General features: G+C 39.9%; 1 protein-coding gene across 1 annotated transcript in view; it reads left to right on the top strand.

Moving 5' to 3' along the window:
- The window catches only part of CEP97 (centrosomal protein 97), a 28,974-nt gene that overhangs the window by 4,553 nt on the left and 8,316 nt on the right, over positions 1 to 16,105 (top strand). Inside the window, exons 5-9 of the mRNA XM_001502040.5 lie at positions 1,171 to 1,284; positions 1,845 to 2,011; positions 13,522 to 13,686; positions 14,281 to 14,414; positions 14,849 to 15,623. Of these exons, the coding sequence (XP_001502090.1) occupies positions 1,171 to 1,284; positions 1,845 to 2,011; positions 13,522 to 13,686; positions 14,281 to 14,414; positions 14,849 to 15,623 (1,355 nt within the window). The remainder of the gene's footprint in view (positions 1 to 1,170; positions 1,285 to 1,844; positions 2,012 to 13,521; positions 13,687 to 14,280; positions 14,415 to 14,848; positions 15,624 to 16,105) is intronic.

Here is a 16,105-nt window from a genome sequence, read left to right as displayed (position 1 = left end):
TCGGTAATAGGTATTACTAGATTATTAGAATTAACTTCACTTTAATTTAGAAAATAAACCTGTAGCATATAGCACTGTTTATGGAGCAGAATGCGTCACGCAACCAAATAAGTAACAGTTGGAATCACAGCTTCAAAAAACTTACGTAGGAGGGCCGGCCCAGTGGTACAGTGGTTAAGTTTGCCTGCTCCACTTTACGGGTTGGGGTTCATGGGTTCGGATCCTGGGTGCAGACCTACACCTCTCATCAAGCCATGCTGTGACAGCATCCCACGTATAAAATAGAGGAAGATTGGCACAGATGTTAGCTCAGCAACAATCTTCCTCAAACAAAAAAAGGAAGATTGGCCCTGAGCTAACATATGTTGCCAATCTTCCTCACCAAAACAAAACACCATATGTAGGGTTTGTCCATATTTTTGCTTCATTGGATATTATTAGCATCAGATGAACTCATTAAGCCTTGGAAACAGTATTATTATCTCAACTTTTCACACATCTTTAGCAGAAACCATTTTTAGCAACAATTATTCTAAACAATTTCATGTAGCCAGATACTAAGAGAATTCAAATAAACTAAAGATGTTTTCTTTTTTTCCTGGAACGGAGGCAAGATTATCTTAGAGTCCTGAGTGTCGAGTCTTTGATGTATTCTTCATTGTTGCTGACTTAATTTGAGTCTGCTTCATCTGCAGGTGGCACATTCTACCTTCCTCAAGCTTTTAGTTTCCAAGAGAATACAGTTGCAGATTATAGGTTGTGGGTTCTCTCTCTCTCTTTTGGAGAATTTGCTTTATATGTGATTGTTTTAATGAATGTTTTCTTTCACTTTTCTCACCCTCTATTTTGATGTTTTAAAAAGAAATGAACAAGTATGTTGGATATTGCTCCAGTTTTAGTAACTTAAGACACAAAATGCTAGTTGCTACACCAGTCGTGTTTTTGGACAAGTCTTTAAACTTTCTCGAGCTTAGAATGTGGACGTAAAAAGAGAAAGTTGGACCAGAAGACCCCCTAGGACCCTTTTAGCATTAACAGTCTCTGATTTGTGTGCGATGAGAAGATAAAATAGATCCCTTTGTTTTTGTACACACCCTTTTGGTTTGGTCAAAATAGACCAATTTATTTGTAATCTTTTCATTTGTAATTCCTCCTGTTTTTACTTTCAAGACCCTGCTTTTACATGGGAACATCATCACCTCTCTGAGAATGGCACCTGCTTATCTACCCAGGAGTCTGGCTATACTTTCTTTGGCGGAAAATGAAGTTCGGGACTTAAATGAGGTAAAATTTGAGGGTATTCTGTGGGATTCAGGAAACTGGGAAGTCCAGAGGAGATGCAGGAGAAAGCTGTGAGCTCGCTTGTGGACAGTGAGCGTCTTGGAAGAAACTGCCATCAAGATGAAAGACTTGGCTCTAGATGATCATTGTTTTTCCTTCCATTTATTCTAAATGCCAGGGGTTCGTTAAGGCTTAATTAATCTGTAATGCTGCAATTATCATTCCATTTGGAAGTGATTGGTGGTAGAGGGACATCTGCATTAAAGGGGTTAATAAGGCACGCTGTGCACATTTCTCTGGCTGCTATTATGATTTCAAAATAGGGTTCTCTCTGCTGGGAAACAGGGCTGGTACTTTCTAAGGGACTTGGTGCAGCAAGGACAGATGGCCATACTGTTGGAATTTTGGAAGTCAGTGGATAATATAAGAGTGTTACTTGTCGCCTTTCAGAACAAGAGGGAAATTGTTACATTCTCAAACTGCCAAAGATGTGTAATCAGCGGAAGCCCTGTGCTTGACACTGGGTAGTCCATTTCATTCAACAAAGATGTCCTTTGTTCCAGATCTCTTTTTTGGCATCCTTAACTGAATTGGAACAGTTGTCGATCATGAACAATCCTTGTGTGATGGCAACGCCTTCCATTCCAGGGTTTGACTATCGGCCGTACATCGTCAGCTGGTGCTTGAACCTCAGAGTCCTAGATGGATATGTGATCTCTCAGAAGGAAAGGTGAACATGACTTCTTTAACATCACATTTATCCTGGAAGTTACTGAAAAGACCATTTCTAGCTTACTACATATTAATAAACTGAATATTTCTTAAAATGTGCATTTAGAAATTAGAATCATTAGTGTAATTATATAGCAGATTATGTGCTGGTCATTTAGGATTTTCTATCCTTTCTAAAAAAGGATGAGAAATAAACATGAGGGGGGCCAGCCCCGTGGCTGAGTGGTTAAGTTCACACACTCCGCTTCGGCGGCCCAGGGTTGTGCTTGTTCAGATCCTGGGTGTGGACATGGCACCGCTCATCAGCCCATGCTGAGGCAGCATCCCACATGCCACAACTAGAAGGACCCACAACTAAAATATACAACTATGTACTGGGGGGCTTTGGGGAGAAGAAGAAAAAGAAGAAGAAGAAGAAAAAGAATATTGGCAACAGATGTGAGCTCAGGTGCCAGTCTTTAAAAAAAAAAAAAGAAAGAAACATCAGCCCCAGAGGTTGGGGCTAGTGAATTTAACTTAGTGCCCAAAAGATAACATTTTGATTTCTGAAAGTTGTTTGCTTAATTAGTTGTTTGGGACTTAGAGTGCTTCTATATAGAAACCACGTTATGGATGCTGTGTAGGGTCTCAGATCAATCCCACAAAAGCTTATGATCCACCATATATGTGAGGGCAGGATTAATAATACCTTAGGATCCACTCCCCTTTCTAACAGTGACTCTGGGAAAACACATGCAGAGTCCCACTTTGGAGCTGGGAGCAGCTGTGCTGCCTGGTCCTTCCCTTCTCCTCCCTGTTAAGCAGCAGGAGTGGAAAGTCTCCCATATCTAGATCACTGACGGTTTCTGCAGCTTCGAACAGGGACCCCTGCGTGACGGGGTCCTCTGGACGCTGGCCTGGGATCAGTGGTATCAGAGCTTTAGAGGAGGCAAGGACTAGGCTGTGGCCAAGAGGGGTGAGTTAGAGGAGAGAGTGAGAATTGAGAGGACTGTATTCTCTTCACTAGGCCTCATTTCACTCCCTCCTCTCAGTGCATGCCTTCATGCTCTCATGGACTTGACACACACGTTCTTCCTCACCATTTTTGTCCTTCTGTGATCAAGACTGCTAGGGTCATTTGAGGGCTTTCTGGTGGGAGGATGAGTGTAGATTACTGACTGGCTTTTCCTTTTCTTTCTCCCTGCTGTTTCTTCTAGCTGCTGAATAGGGCGTGGGGCAGCGAGGAATGGCAGCCACGTGCTACATGGGGAGGTGCTCTGGGTGAGGGACGTGTGTCAGGTCTAGTTTGCCTGCAGAAGCATGGGGCTTTTCCTTTGTCCTGCAATGAGAGTTGCTGTGTACTCAGAAACCTTATCTTGTTTCACACTATGGATAGTGCTAAAGCTGGATGTGAGTTTACTTGGATTATCTTCTCTGGCTCTTTTCTGTAAGAGAAAGAAATATGTTGTTGGGTTTTCCTATGGCAGTAGGGCTGGCAACATGGTGAGATGGGCAGAGGTGAGGGTTTGGTGTAAAGAGAAACCTGGGAAGAGAGATGAGACCTGGTCAGGAGAGACAAGAGAAGGCTTCACATCTTTCCCTGCCACCCATTAGCTGTGTGGCCTGGGCAAGTTCTTTAGCTTCTCTGAGCCTTAGTTTTCTCATCTGTAAAATGTGGATAATACTGCCTAGCTCTCAAGGATGCTATGAGGATTAAGGATAACGTACATAGCATCATACTAGTTGGATGGTAGGTGCTTAATAAATGATCATTGCCAGTATCACTTAAGGATAGGGACTAGGGATTGAAGAGTTTTGTAGAAACTAAAGCAAGCGTTAAAAAGCAGAAAATGCTTGTTCACTAGATGAATAATAATGCAAAGGTTATGTTTCTACACTGTGGAAATGGTTTAATCCAAGTCACTTTAAGATGAATTGGAATTTTCTTTGAACTTTCTCTATAATGTTTTGCACATGTTTAATTTCACAGACTTGAGGAGGTAACGAAGAATAGGCTTTCCCTTGGGACAGTCTCCTCCCCGTGGGGTGCTCCTCCACTAAAGAAGGGCCCGAGGAGGGAGGAGGTGGGGCAGCATCCTTCCTGGGGGGTGGTCCTCCGCTAAAGAAGGGCCCGAGGAGGGAGGAGGTGGGGCAGCATCCTCCCTGTGGGGTGGTCCTCCGCTAAAGAAGGGCCCGAGGAGGGAGGAGGTGGGGCAGCATCCTTCCTGGGGGGTGGTCCTCCGCTAAAGAAGGGCCCGAGGAGGGAGGAGGTGGGGCAGCATCCTTCCTGGGGGGTGCTCCTCCGCTAAAGAAGGGCCCGAGGAGGGAGGAGGTGGGGCAGCATCCTCCCCGTGGGGTGGTCCTCCACTAAAGAAGGGCCCGAGGAGGGAGGAGGTGGGAGGGTAGCAGAATAGCAGCCCTTTCTCAGACAGATTCTTTTTCCCCCTACGCTTAAAAAACTTGCAAAGTGTAGCATAATTCAGATATAGTTAAAAAATAATATTTAAAAATACCCATATAGTCACCACTGACAATAAGGATAGAACGTTACCAGCCTCCAGAGATCTCCCTTGCCTTCCTCTCATAACTTCCCTTCCCACTAGAGATAACCACCATACTGACTTTTTTGATAGGTCAGAAACCTTATTTTTGTCCTGGTCATTAAGGAGCCTTGAAATCAACTAGCTCCCACCAGAGTAGCTAAAATTAAGAGGATGGGGGCCGCCCTGGTGGCTAGTGGTTAAGTTCACGCGCTCTGCTTCAGCAGCCGGGGGTTCGCAGGTTCAAATCTCGGGCGCGGACCTATCACCACTTGTCCAGCCACGCTGTGGCAGTGTCCCACATAAAATAGAGGAAGACGGGCAAAGATGTTCACTCAGCAACAATCTTCCTCAAGCAAGAAGAGGAAGATTGGCAACAGATGTTAGCTCAGGGCTAATCTTCCTCATAAAAATAAAAATAAATAAATAAATAAAAATCTATTTAGAAAAGTAAAAGGATGGCCAATACTAGTGTTGGTGAGTATGTGGAGCAATGGGAACTCTCATACACTGTTCTAGGAGTGTAAATGGTGCAACTACTTTGAAAAACTGGCAGTATTTATTGAAGTTGTACATACAAATACCCGTGACCCAGCAACTTGACTTCTGGTATATACCCTACAGGAATGGGTGCTTATGTCTACCAAAAAAAATGTACAAGCATGTTCATAGCAGCCTTATTCAATTTTAGACCGATGTGGATACCATAGTGTGAAGGTCCAAGAAATTGGTTGTGAATTGGAAGGGATTTTTCAAACTGTTTGCAATGCTGAGTTAATGTTATAAAAACAGAGAAACAAAGTATCCCAAAATGATCCACCCTCAACTTCAGGTTGAGGGGCAGATTGGAGGATGGTAAAATTGAGGCAATGGCATGTTAATTAAAAAAATTCAAACATATATGCAAAAATAAACTGAGTAGTATAATGACTTCCCATAAATCCATCATCCAACTCAACCTTTTCAACTCATGGCCAACCTTGCTCTCGTCTGTGCCTTCACCCACTCTCCCTTCTCCTGTATTATTATTATTTTTTTTTGAGGAAGATTAGCCCTGAGCTAACTACTGCCAATCCTCTTTTTGCTGAGGAAAACTGGGCCTGAGCTAACATCCATGCCCATCTTCCTCCACTTTATACATGGGATGCCTTCCACAGCGTGGCTTTTGCCAAGTGGTGCCATGTCTGCACCTGGGATCTGAACTGGCGAACCCTAGGCCACTGAAAAACGGAACGTGTGAACTTAACCAATGTGCCACTGGGCTGCCCCTCCTGTATTCTTTTGAAGAAAATCTCAGATTATGCATAAGTTCATCTGTGAATATTTCAGTACATAACTAAAAAATAAGGGATCTTAAAGAAATAACTACAGTACTATTATCACGTCTCAAAAAATTTAACAATAATTCCTTAATAATATCAGGTATTAATTCAGTGCTTCTATTTCCAATAGTCCTCATAAATGCAGACTTTTAATGGTTTCTTCGGAAATAGGATCCAAATAAGGCCATACATTGTGATTGGTTGATGTCTTGCTCTCTTTTTCAGTGTCTTTTTTTTCTTTTTGAGGAGGATTAGCCCTGAGCTAACATCTGCTGCCCATCCTCCTCTTTTTGCTGAGGAAGACTGGCCCTGAGCTAACATCCGTGCCCATCTTCCTCTACTTTATATGTGGGACGCCTACCACAGCATGGCTTTTGCCAAGCGGTGCCATGTCTGTGCTGGGATCCAAACCCGCGAACCCCAGGCTGCCATAAAGCGGAACGTGCGAACTTAACTGCTGCGCCACTGGGCTGGCCCCATTCAGTGTCTTATTGATACTGCGAGCTCCAGGGGTTGGCTGTCCCAACGGGTGGCTCTCACTCAAGTTTCATGTGCTGGTAGTGAGTGAGATGTCACGTGGGGCTGCAGTTGGCTGGATGTCCAAGATGATGCATTTAAATCTCTTTTACCTATAGCTTCCTCCCTTCTTATTTTATTTGCTTTCTTTTCTCTTTTTTTGGTCGTTGTTGAAGAAATCAGATTATTTGTCCTATAGAGTTTCCCACTGAGCTTATTTTGCTGATTACGTCCGTGTTCTTTGACATGCTCCTCTCTCTTTTATATTTCCTGTAAATTGGTAGCTGGATGTGAAGGTTTGATCAGGATTTTTTGTGGAGGGAGGATTACTTTGTGTGTTCTATTGAGAGGCACACAGTGTCTGGTTGTCTCTTATTAGTAGGTATTAATGATTAATGCCTAAATCCATTAATTCATTGAGAGTTGGAAAATGGTGAAATTTTTATTCTGTCATTCATTTTTTTATTAGCTAGGAATACATCTGTCAAGTAACTATTTGGTTACTCACTGGTGTGGTTTGTATAGGAAAGACAGAATTAATAATATTTAATTCTTATGCTTTATTTTCCAGTTTTGAAAAAATTATTTAATTGAGGTCATATTGGCTTATAATATTGTGTACATTTCACGTGTACATTATTATATTTCAGTTTCTGTATAGACTGCATCGTGTTCACCACCAATAGTTTAGTTTTTATCCATCAGCATATGTACATACTTCTTTATCCCTTTTGCCCATCCCTCCACCTCCTTCCTTTCTGGTAACCACCAATCTGTTCTCCTTATCTATGTGTTTTGTTTATCTTCTGCATATGAGTGAAATCATATGGTATTTGTCTTTCTCTGTCTGACTTATTTCACTTAGCATAATACCCTCAAGGTCCATCAGTGTTGTCACAAATGGCACAATTTTGTCTTTTTTATTTGTGGCTGAGTAGTATTCCATTTGTGTGTGTGTGTGTGTATGTCTGTGTGTGTGTGTATATATGTATATCTCACATCTTCTTTATCCATTCTTCTGTTGATGGGCACTTGGGTTGCTTCTAAGTCTTGGCTTTTGTAAATAATGCTGCAGTGAACATAGGAGTGCATAAATCTTTTTGAATTACTGATTTCATGTTCTGTGGATAAATACCCAGAAGTGGAACAGCTGGATCATGTGGTATTTCTATTTTTAATTTTTTTGAGAAATCTCCAGACTGTTTTCCATAGTGGCTGCACCAGTTTGTATTCCCACCAGCACTGTATGAGGGTTCCCTTTTCTCCACGTCCTCTTGGACACTTGTTATTTTTTTGTCTTGCTAATTATAGCCATTCTAACGGGTGTGAGGTCATAGCTCATTGTAGTTTTGATTTGCATTTCCATGATGATTAGTGATGTTGAACATCTTTTCATGTGCCTGTTACCCATCTGTCTGTCTTCTTTGGAAAAATATCTGTTCATATCCTCTGCCCATTTTTTGATTGAGTTGTTTGTTTTGTTGTTGTTGAGTTGTATGAGTTCTTTATATATTTTGGAAATTAACCCATTGACAGATATATAATTTGCCAATATTTTCTCCCAGTTGGTGGGTTGTCTTTTTGTTTTGTTCCTGGTTTCCTTTGCCTTGCAGAAGCTTTTTAGTTCAGTGTAGTCACATTTGTTTATTTTTTCTTTCGTTTCCCTTGCCTGAGTAGACATGGTATTCAAAGAGATACTACTGAGACTGATGTTGAAGAGCGTACTGCCTATATTTTCTTTGAGGAGTTTCTTCTATGGTTTCAGGTCTTACATTCAAGTCTCTAATCCATTTTGAGTTGATTTTTGTTTATAGTGTAAGATAGTGGTCAAATTTCATTCTTTTGCTTGTGGCTGTCCAGTTTTCCCAACACCATTTCTTGAAGAGACTTTCCTTTCCTCATTGTATGTTCTTGCCTCCTTTGTCAAAGATTAGCTATCCATAGATGTGTGGTTTTTTTCTCTGGGCTTTCAGTTCTGTTCCATTGATCTGTGTCTGTTTTTGTGCCAGTACTATACTGTTTTGATTACTATAGCTTTGTAGTATGTTTTGAAGTCAGGGAGTGTGATACCTCCAACTTTGTTCTTTTTTCTCGTGATTGCTTTGGCTATTCAGGGTCTTTTGTTGTTTTATAGAAATTTTAGGATTCTTTGTTCTGTTTCTCTGAAGAATGTCATTGGGATTCTGATTGGAATTGCATTGAATCTGTAGATTGCTTTAGGTAATACGGACATTTTAACTATGTTTACTCTTCCAATCCATAAGCATGGAGTATCTTTCCATTTCTTATGTCTTCTTGGAGTTCTTTAAATAATGTCTTATAGTTTTCAGTGTGGAAGTCTTTCACCTCCTTGGTTAAATTTATTCCTAGGTATTTCATTCTTTTTGTTGTAATTGTAAATCAGATTGTATTCTTGATTTCTGTTTTTGCTAGTTCGTTATTAGTGTATAGAAACATTACTGATTTTTTTATGTTTATTTTGTACCCTACAAGTTTACTGTATTTCTTGATTACTTCTAATAGGTTTTTGGTGGATTCTTTAGGGTTTTCTATATATGGAATCATGTCATCCACAAATACTGAGAGTTTCACTTCTTTCCTTCCAATTTAGATCACTTTTCTTTCTTTTTTTTTTTGACTAATTGTTCTGTCTAAAACTTCCAGTACTACATTGAATAATAGTGGTGCAAGCAAGCATCCTTGTCTTGTTCCTGTTCTCTGAAGAATGGCTTTCAGTTTTTCTCCATTGAGTAGGATGTTGGCTGTGGGTTTGTCATATGTGGCCTTTATTATGTTGAGGTACTTTCCTTTTATACTCATTTTATTGAGAGTTTTTATCATGAATGGATGTTGGATCTTGTCAAATGTTTTCTCTGCATCTGTTGAGATGAACATCTTTTCTTAATGTGGTGTATCACATTGATTGATTCATGGATGTTGAAGCATCCCTGCATCTCTCGAATAAATCCCACTTGATTGTGGTATCTGATCCTTTTAATGTATTGTTGTATTCAATTTGCTAATATTTTGTTTAGGATTTTTGCATCTATGTTCATCAGCTACATTAGCCTGTAATTTTCCTTTTTTGTGTTGTCATTGTCTGGTTTTGGTATCAGGGTAATGTTGGCCTTGTAAAATGAGTTAGGGAGCATCACATCCTCTTTAATTTTTCAGAAGAGTTTGAGGAGGCAAGGTATTAAATCTTTGAATGTTTGGTAGAATTCACCAGAGAAATCATCTGGTCCTGGACTTCTGCTTTTTGTTGATTACTGTTTCAATCTTGTGATTGGTCTATTCAGATTCTCTATTTCTTCTTGATTCAGTTTTGGGAGGTTGTATGATTCTAAGAATTTATCCATTTCTTTTAGGTTATCCAATTTGTTGGCATATAGCTTTTAATAGTATTCTCTTATAATCCTTTGTATTTCTGTGATGTCTGTTTTAATTTCTCTTCTTTCATTTCTGATTTTATTTATTTGAGTCTTTTCTCTTTTTTTCTTAGTAAGTCTGGCTAAGTCTTTCTCAATTTTGTTTATCTTCTTAAAGAACTAGCTCTTAGTTTCGTTGATCTTTCTCTTGTCTTTTTAGTCTCTATTTTGTTTACTCTTGCTCTGATTTTTATTATTTTCTTCCTCCTACTGACTTTGGGCTTTTTTGTTGTTCTTTTTCTAGTTCTTTCAGGTATAGTGGAAGATTACTTATTTGAGATTTTTCCTTGTCTGTTGAAGTGGGCCTGTATTGCTATAAACTTCCCTCTTAGTACCACTTTTGCTGCATCTCATAAGTTTTGGTATGTTGTGTTTTCATTTTCATTTGTCTCCAGGTATTTTTTGATTTCTCCTTTGATTTGTTCATTGATCCAGTGGTTGTTCAGTAGCATGTTGTTTAGTCTCCACATATTTGTGACGTTTCCAGCTTTTTTCTTGTAGTTGATTTCTAGTTTCATAGCATTGTGGTTGGAAAAGATGCTTGATATGATTTCAGTCTTCTTAAATTTGTTGAGGTTTGTCTTGTTTCCCAACATATGGTCTGTCCTTGAGAATGTTCCAACTGCACTTGAGAAGAATGTGTATTCTCCTGTTTTTGGATGGAATGGTCTATATATATCTATTAAGTTTGTCTGGTCTAGCGTTTCATTTAAGGCCACTGTTTCCTTGTTGACTTTCTGTCTGGTTGATCTATCCACTGACATAACTGGGGTGTTAAGGTCTCCTAGTATCATTGTGTTGCTATCAATTTCTCCCTTTAGGTCTAATAATAGTTGCTTTATATACTTTGGCACTCCTTTGTCAGGTGCATATGTATTAATAAGTATTATGTCTTCTTGATGGAACATCTCTTTTATCATTATATAATGCCCATCTTTGTCTCTTATCTTTTTTTCTTGAAGTCTGCTTTGTCTGATAAGTATGGGTACCCCACTTTCTTTTGCTTGCTATCTGCTTGGAGTATCATATTCCATCCCTTCACTCTGAGCCTGTATTTGTCTTTAGAGGTGTGATGTGTTTCTGGGAGGCAGCATATTGTTGTGTCTTGTTTTTTAATCCATCCAGACACTGCGTCTTTTGATTGGTGAATTGAATTTGTTTACATTTAGAGTGATTGTTAATATATGAGGGCTTAATACTGCCATCTTGTCTTTTGTTTTCTGGTTGTTCCCAATTTCCCTTGTTTCTTATTCCTTGTATTTCTGTCTGTCATTTCAGATTGGTGGTTTTCTGTGATGTTTTTCTCAGTTTTCTCTTTATTTATGTTTTGTGACTCTGCTCTGATTTTTTGTTTTGTGTTTACCATGAGGTTTGTATAAAAGATCTCATAGATGAGATAGTCCTTTTTATGGTAGCCTCTTATCTCCATTAGCCTAAGCAGGTTCCATCCTTTTCCTCTTCCTCTTCTATTTTTTTGTTGTCACAAATTACTCTTTTTTGTGTTGTAAGTTTCTGCCCAAGTTGAAGTGTTTATAGTTATTTTTGATGCTTTCTTTACCTTTATTCTTTTTTTTTTTTTAAGACTGGCACCTGGGCTAACAGCTGTTGCCAATCTTTTTTTTTTCTTCCCTGCTTTATCTCCCCAAACCCCCCATGTACACAGTTGTATATCTTAGTTGCAGGTCCTTCTAGTTGTGGGATGTGGGACACCACCTCAACGTGGCCTGATGAGCAGTGCCATGTCCGCGCCCAGGATCTGAACCCTGGGCCGCTGCAGCAGAGCACGCAAACTTAACCGCTCGGCCACGGAACCGGCCCCTACCTTTATTCTTTATGTTATAATTGTTTACTAACCTATTCTGATATACAGCTGCAGTGTTCTGATTCTGTTTGTTTATCTCCTTGATCAAAGCTTTGTAAACCTTTGCCTTTTTGTTCAGGTAGGAGGGCTCCTTTCAACATTTCTTATAAGGCAAGTCTAGTGGCGATGAACTCCCTCAGCTTTTGTTTTTCTGGGGAAGCTTTTACGTCTCTGTCATATCTGAAGGATAATTTCACTAGATAGAGTATTCTTGGCTGATAGCTTTTGTCTTTCAGTGTTTTAAATATATCGTTCCACTCTCTCCTAGCCTGTAGGGTTTCTGCTGAAAGCCTGATAGGGGTTTCTTTGTAGGTTATTTTCTTCTCTCTTGCTGCCCTTAATATTTTTTCTTTGTATTGCCTTTGACGGTTTTTTTTTAAAAGATTTTATTTTTCCTTTTTCTCCCCAACGCCCCCCGGTACATAGTTGTGTATTTTTAGTAGTGGGTCCTTCTAGTTGTGGCATATAGGATGCCACCTCAGCATGGCCTGATGAGCGGTGCCATGTCCATGCCCAGGATTTGAACTGGTGAAACCCTGGGCCGCCGAGGCAGAGCACGTGACCTTAACCACTTGGCCACAGGGCCAGCCCCACCTTTTGACAGTTTTAATAGTATATTATATTAAAGACCTTGGAGAAAGTCTTTTTGCGTTGAAGTAATTAGGAGTTCTGTTATCTTCATATACTTACATGTCCAGTTCTTTCCCCAGGTTTGGAAAGTTCTCTGCTATTATTTCTTTGAATAAGTTCTCTACTCTTTTCTCCTTCTCTTCTCCTTCTGGAATGCCTATTATGTTTATGTTATTTTTCCTAATTGAGTCAGATATTTTTTGAAGAATTTCTTCATTTAAAAAAAATCTTAGTTCTTTCTTCCTCCACCTGAATTATTTCTAAGTTTCTATCTTTGAACGCATTGATTCTCTCCTCCATATGGTCTGCTCCATTTTTAATGCTTTCTGCACAATTTTTTTTATCTCATTAATTGTGTTCTTCATCTCCAGAATTAGTTTGATTTTTTTTTTTAGAGTTTCAGTCTTGGAACTCTTTCTGTTCATTAATTTTATTCCTGAACTCATTCAACTGTCTTTCTGAGTTTTCTTGTAACTCACTGAGTTTCTTTACGATAGCTCTTTTGAATTCTCTGTCAGTTAGATTGTAATCTTCTGTGACTTCAAGTTTGGTTCCTGGAGAGTTGTCATTCTCTTTCTGTTCTGTGTTACTGTAGTTCTATATGGTGTTTGATGAATTGATCCTTGGCTGGTGCATTTGTGGTAGTAACCACCTTTCTTATTAGGGTGTGGCTCTGGTTACTTGGTTTCTGAGCTGTGTCTGGTTGTATTTGACAGCCTGCAGTTTCCACTCTCACTACCTCTGCCAGAGGCATCGTCAGTGCCCTCATTGTGCTGCTTGTGCCTCTGGATTTGCTGGTCCTTGCTGCTCACTTAGCAGTTTTTAAAAATAATGAGTTGGTGGTTCCCTAGCATCCTCCAGCTGTGGTCAGCTAGCCTTTTTTAAAAGCTGTCACTGTGAACTAATGGGTTTATTCAAAACTGATGTATTTAGGTACTTCAGTTTGGCAGTGAATGGTAGGAATACTCATTGCTTCTTTGAAAACAATTTTAAAATATTTGGAACCGTAGTGCAACTCTGTGGAAGTGCCCCTAAACAAGAAAAAAGGTTTAAAACATTATAAGAGTAAGGGGAGTGAATCAAAAGGATAGATATTTTTGAACTTGAATTTTATTTATGAAAACACCCAATGATGCTATAAAGGTAAATTAAGAAGGAAGCCTATTGTGGCTTAAAAATGTATCTTGTCTACCCTGGTGCCATCTCCTCTTCTTTATGTCCCCTAATTGCAGTTTGAAAGCTGAATGGCTCTATAGTCAAGGCAAGGGGAGAGCATATCGGCCTGGTCAGCATATCCAGCTTGTCCAGTATCTGGCTACAGTCTGTCCTCTCACTTCTACACTGGGTCTTCAAACCGCAGAGGATGCTAAACTAGAGAAGATTCTGAGCAAGCAGAGGTAAGCCCATTTATTTGTGGCAGCTGATGAATTCACAAGTGAAAATACCTCTGAGTCTTTCCTGTTGGGTTAGTAGGACTGAGCCAATTGCTGTGGCCCACGTTTGTGGGCACTTGGGCCCCTTGTCACTGCCCCAGTCCTGCAGAGGAACTGAATCACACAGTGCAGTCCAGTTTACTCCACGACTACATTGCTAATCATTTCTTGAGTAGGGAGAGTAAGCAGTATGGGGGAGGGGGATTTTTAAAAAAAATGTATTTGTCCTTTTAATGTAGATGTTTCATATGAACTTTTAAATACGAACATTAAGAAGTATAGCTAGAAGCATTTAGTAGTCACTTCTTTGGTTAGAGATCCTGCATTTGAATTTTTGTGCATGTATATGCATATGAGGGTGTCTATGTGATTTAAAAATAAGTTTCTTAACCTTTTTTATCTGATGTGTTCAAATGAGACTGTGTAATTTGGTGGTGATTAAAAGTATCTACTTTGAAAACTGTAAACTTCTACCTTTTTGATCGTGTTACCTAGGAAGCAGAAAGGCTTTCTTTTTTTGCTTTGTGTTAAATCACGTCAGATGTTATTGATTTTTAGGTTTCACCAGAGGCAGTTGATGAACCAAAGCCAAAATGAAGAGTTGTCTCCTCTTGCTCCTGTTGAAACCAGGGCACCCCTTGTACCTGAGCATTCCAGCCCTGTTCAAGACTGTCAGATCGTCCAGGAAAGTGGTATGAAATTCATGATCTCTCATGCTTTTTTTCTGAGTCGTTGGATCTGTTGGGTATCATAAAACAGAAAAAGTATATACTTTCATAATTTTTATTTGTTAACTTAAATGAACATTTGGATCTTATATTTTATATATATGTATATACGCAGACATACATATATAACTATTATATTTCTAATTTTTAAAAACATTCAGTGAACTGCTACCTTTTGTATTGACCTGATACTTTGATTATTCTTATGATTATTGCAAGAATTCATTTTCTTAAAAATATTTGGTTTGGTGTTTTAGGCATATTGGAGGATATCACTGAAGGCATTTTATTACATTTTACTGTATTTTAGGGATTAGATTTCATTAAAGAATACAACTAAGAAAAAATATCTGTTTAAACATTTAGTGGTTTAAGCGATACTCTGTTGATTCTTCTAGAACCTGTCATCCAAGTCAATTCTTGGGTTGGGATAAGCAGTGATGATGATCAGTTATATGGTGTTAAGAGTAACTTTCCAGCCTCTGTTCACACGGCAAGATACTCTCGAAATGACCTGCGCCTGGAGGACATACAGACCGATGAGGACAAGCTGAGCTGTAGTCTTCTCTCTTCAGAGTCTACTTTCATGCCAGTTGCATCAGGACTGTCTCCAGTTTCACCTACAGTTGAGCTGAGGCTACAAGGCATTAACCTGGGCCTAGAAGATGATGGTGTTGCAGATGAGTCTGTGAAAGGGCTGGGAAACCAGGACTTTGACAAGGAAGAGGAAAAGGCTTTTTGGGCTGCAAAGGAGAATTCTGTTCAAGCGATGAAGAGTCCGATCAGTACAGAGGTAAATGAGAAAGATGGGCCATTACCATGTCCTGAGCCAACAGTAACCAGTGCTGTCTTGAAGGATGACACCCACAGTCTTACATCTTCTCCTGAGTCAGTTGGACACAATGTCTTCCATACACAGCCAGACGGTGAAGAAATCATGTCTCAAACAGCTTCAGAGAAACTTCCCTGCAGAGTTTTAACCCAGAGATGTGTTGCTTTGGGACAAGATAAAGTTGCCCTTCAGAAATTGAATGAAGCAGCCACTAAGCTTCAGGCCTGTTGGCGAGGCTTTTATGCCAGGAATTACAACCCTCAAGCTAAAGATGTGCGTTATGAAATCCGGCTACGCAGAATGCAGGAGCACATTGTCTGCCTAACTGATGAAATAAGGAGGTGAGTCAAAGTCCTGTTTAGTTTGTTTGTTTGTTTAGTTTGCTTGTTGGTTGGTCTGGGAGTGTCAGAGTCTTAGAGTTGATTCAGAACACTGCATCATTGCTGTTGTGGTTAGAACACTAGTCACACCATCTTGCCACTCTTGCTTGACTTGTTTCCGTAAGATACTGAAAGCATCTGGGTGGCAGAGACTGTCATGCATTTCCATCTCCAACACAGCAATTGGTGCATAGATGCAGGATAGCAGTAAATGTTGAATGAATGCATGCCTTCTAGATGTCTATAAACCTCAACAGAGAAAGGTACAGAAAATGTAGAAAAGTGAATAAGTATAAAAATGAGAAGATGAGAGGGGCTGGCCCCGTGGCCGAGTGGTTAAGTTTGCACGCTCCGCTGCGGCGGCCCAGGGTTTCGCCAGTTCAAATCCTGGGCGCAGACATGGCACTGCTCATCAAGCTATGCTGAGGCAGCATCCCACATGC

This window comes from Equus caballus, chromosome 19 (genome assembly GCF_041296265.1).
Source record: "Equus caballus isolate H_3958 breed thoroughbred chromosome 19, TB-T2T, whole genome shotgun sequence".
NCBI lineage: Eukaryota > Metazoa > Chordata > Mammalia > Perissodactyla > Equidae > Equus > Equus caballus.
This window is presented reverse-complemented; position numbering and strand designations above follow the sequence as displayed.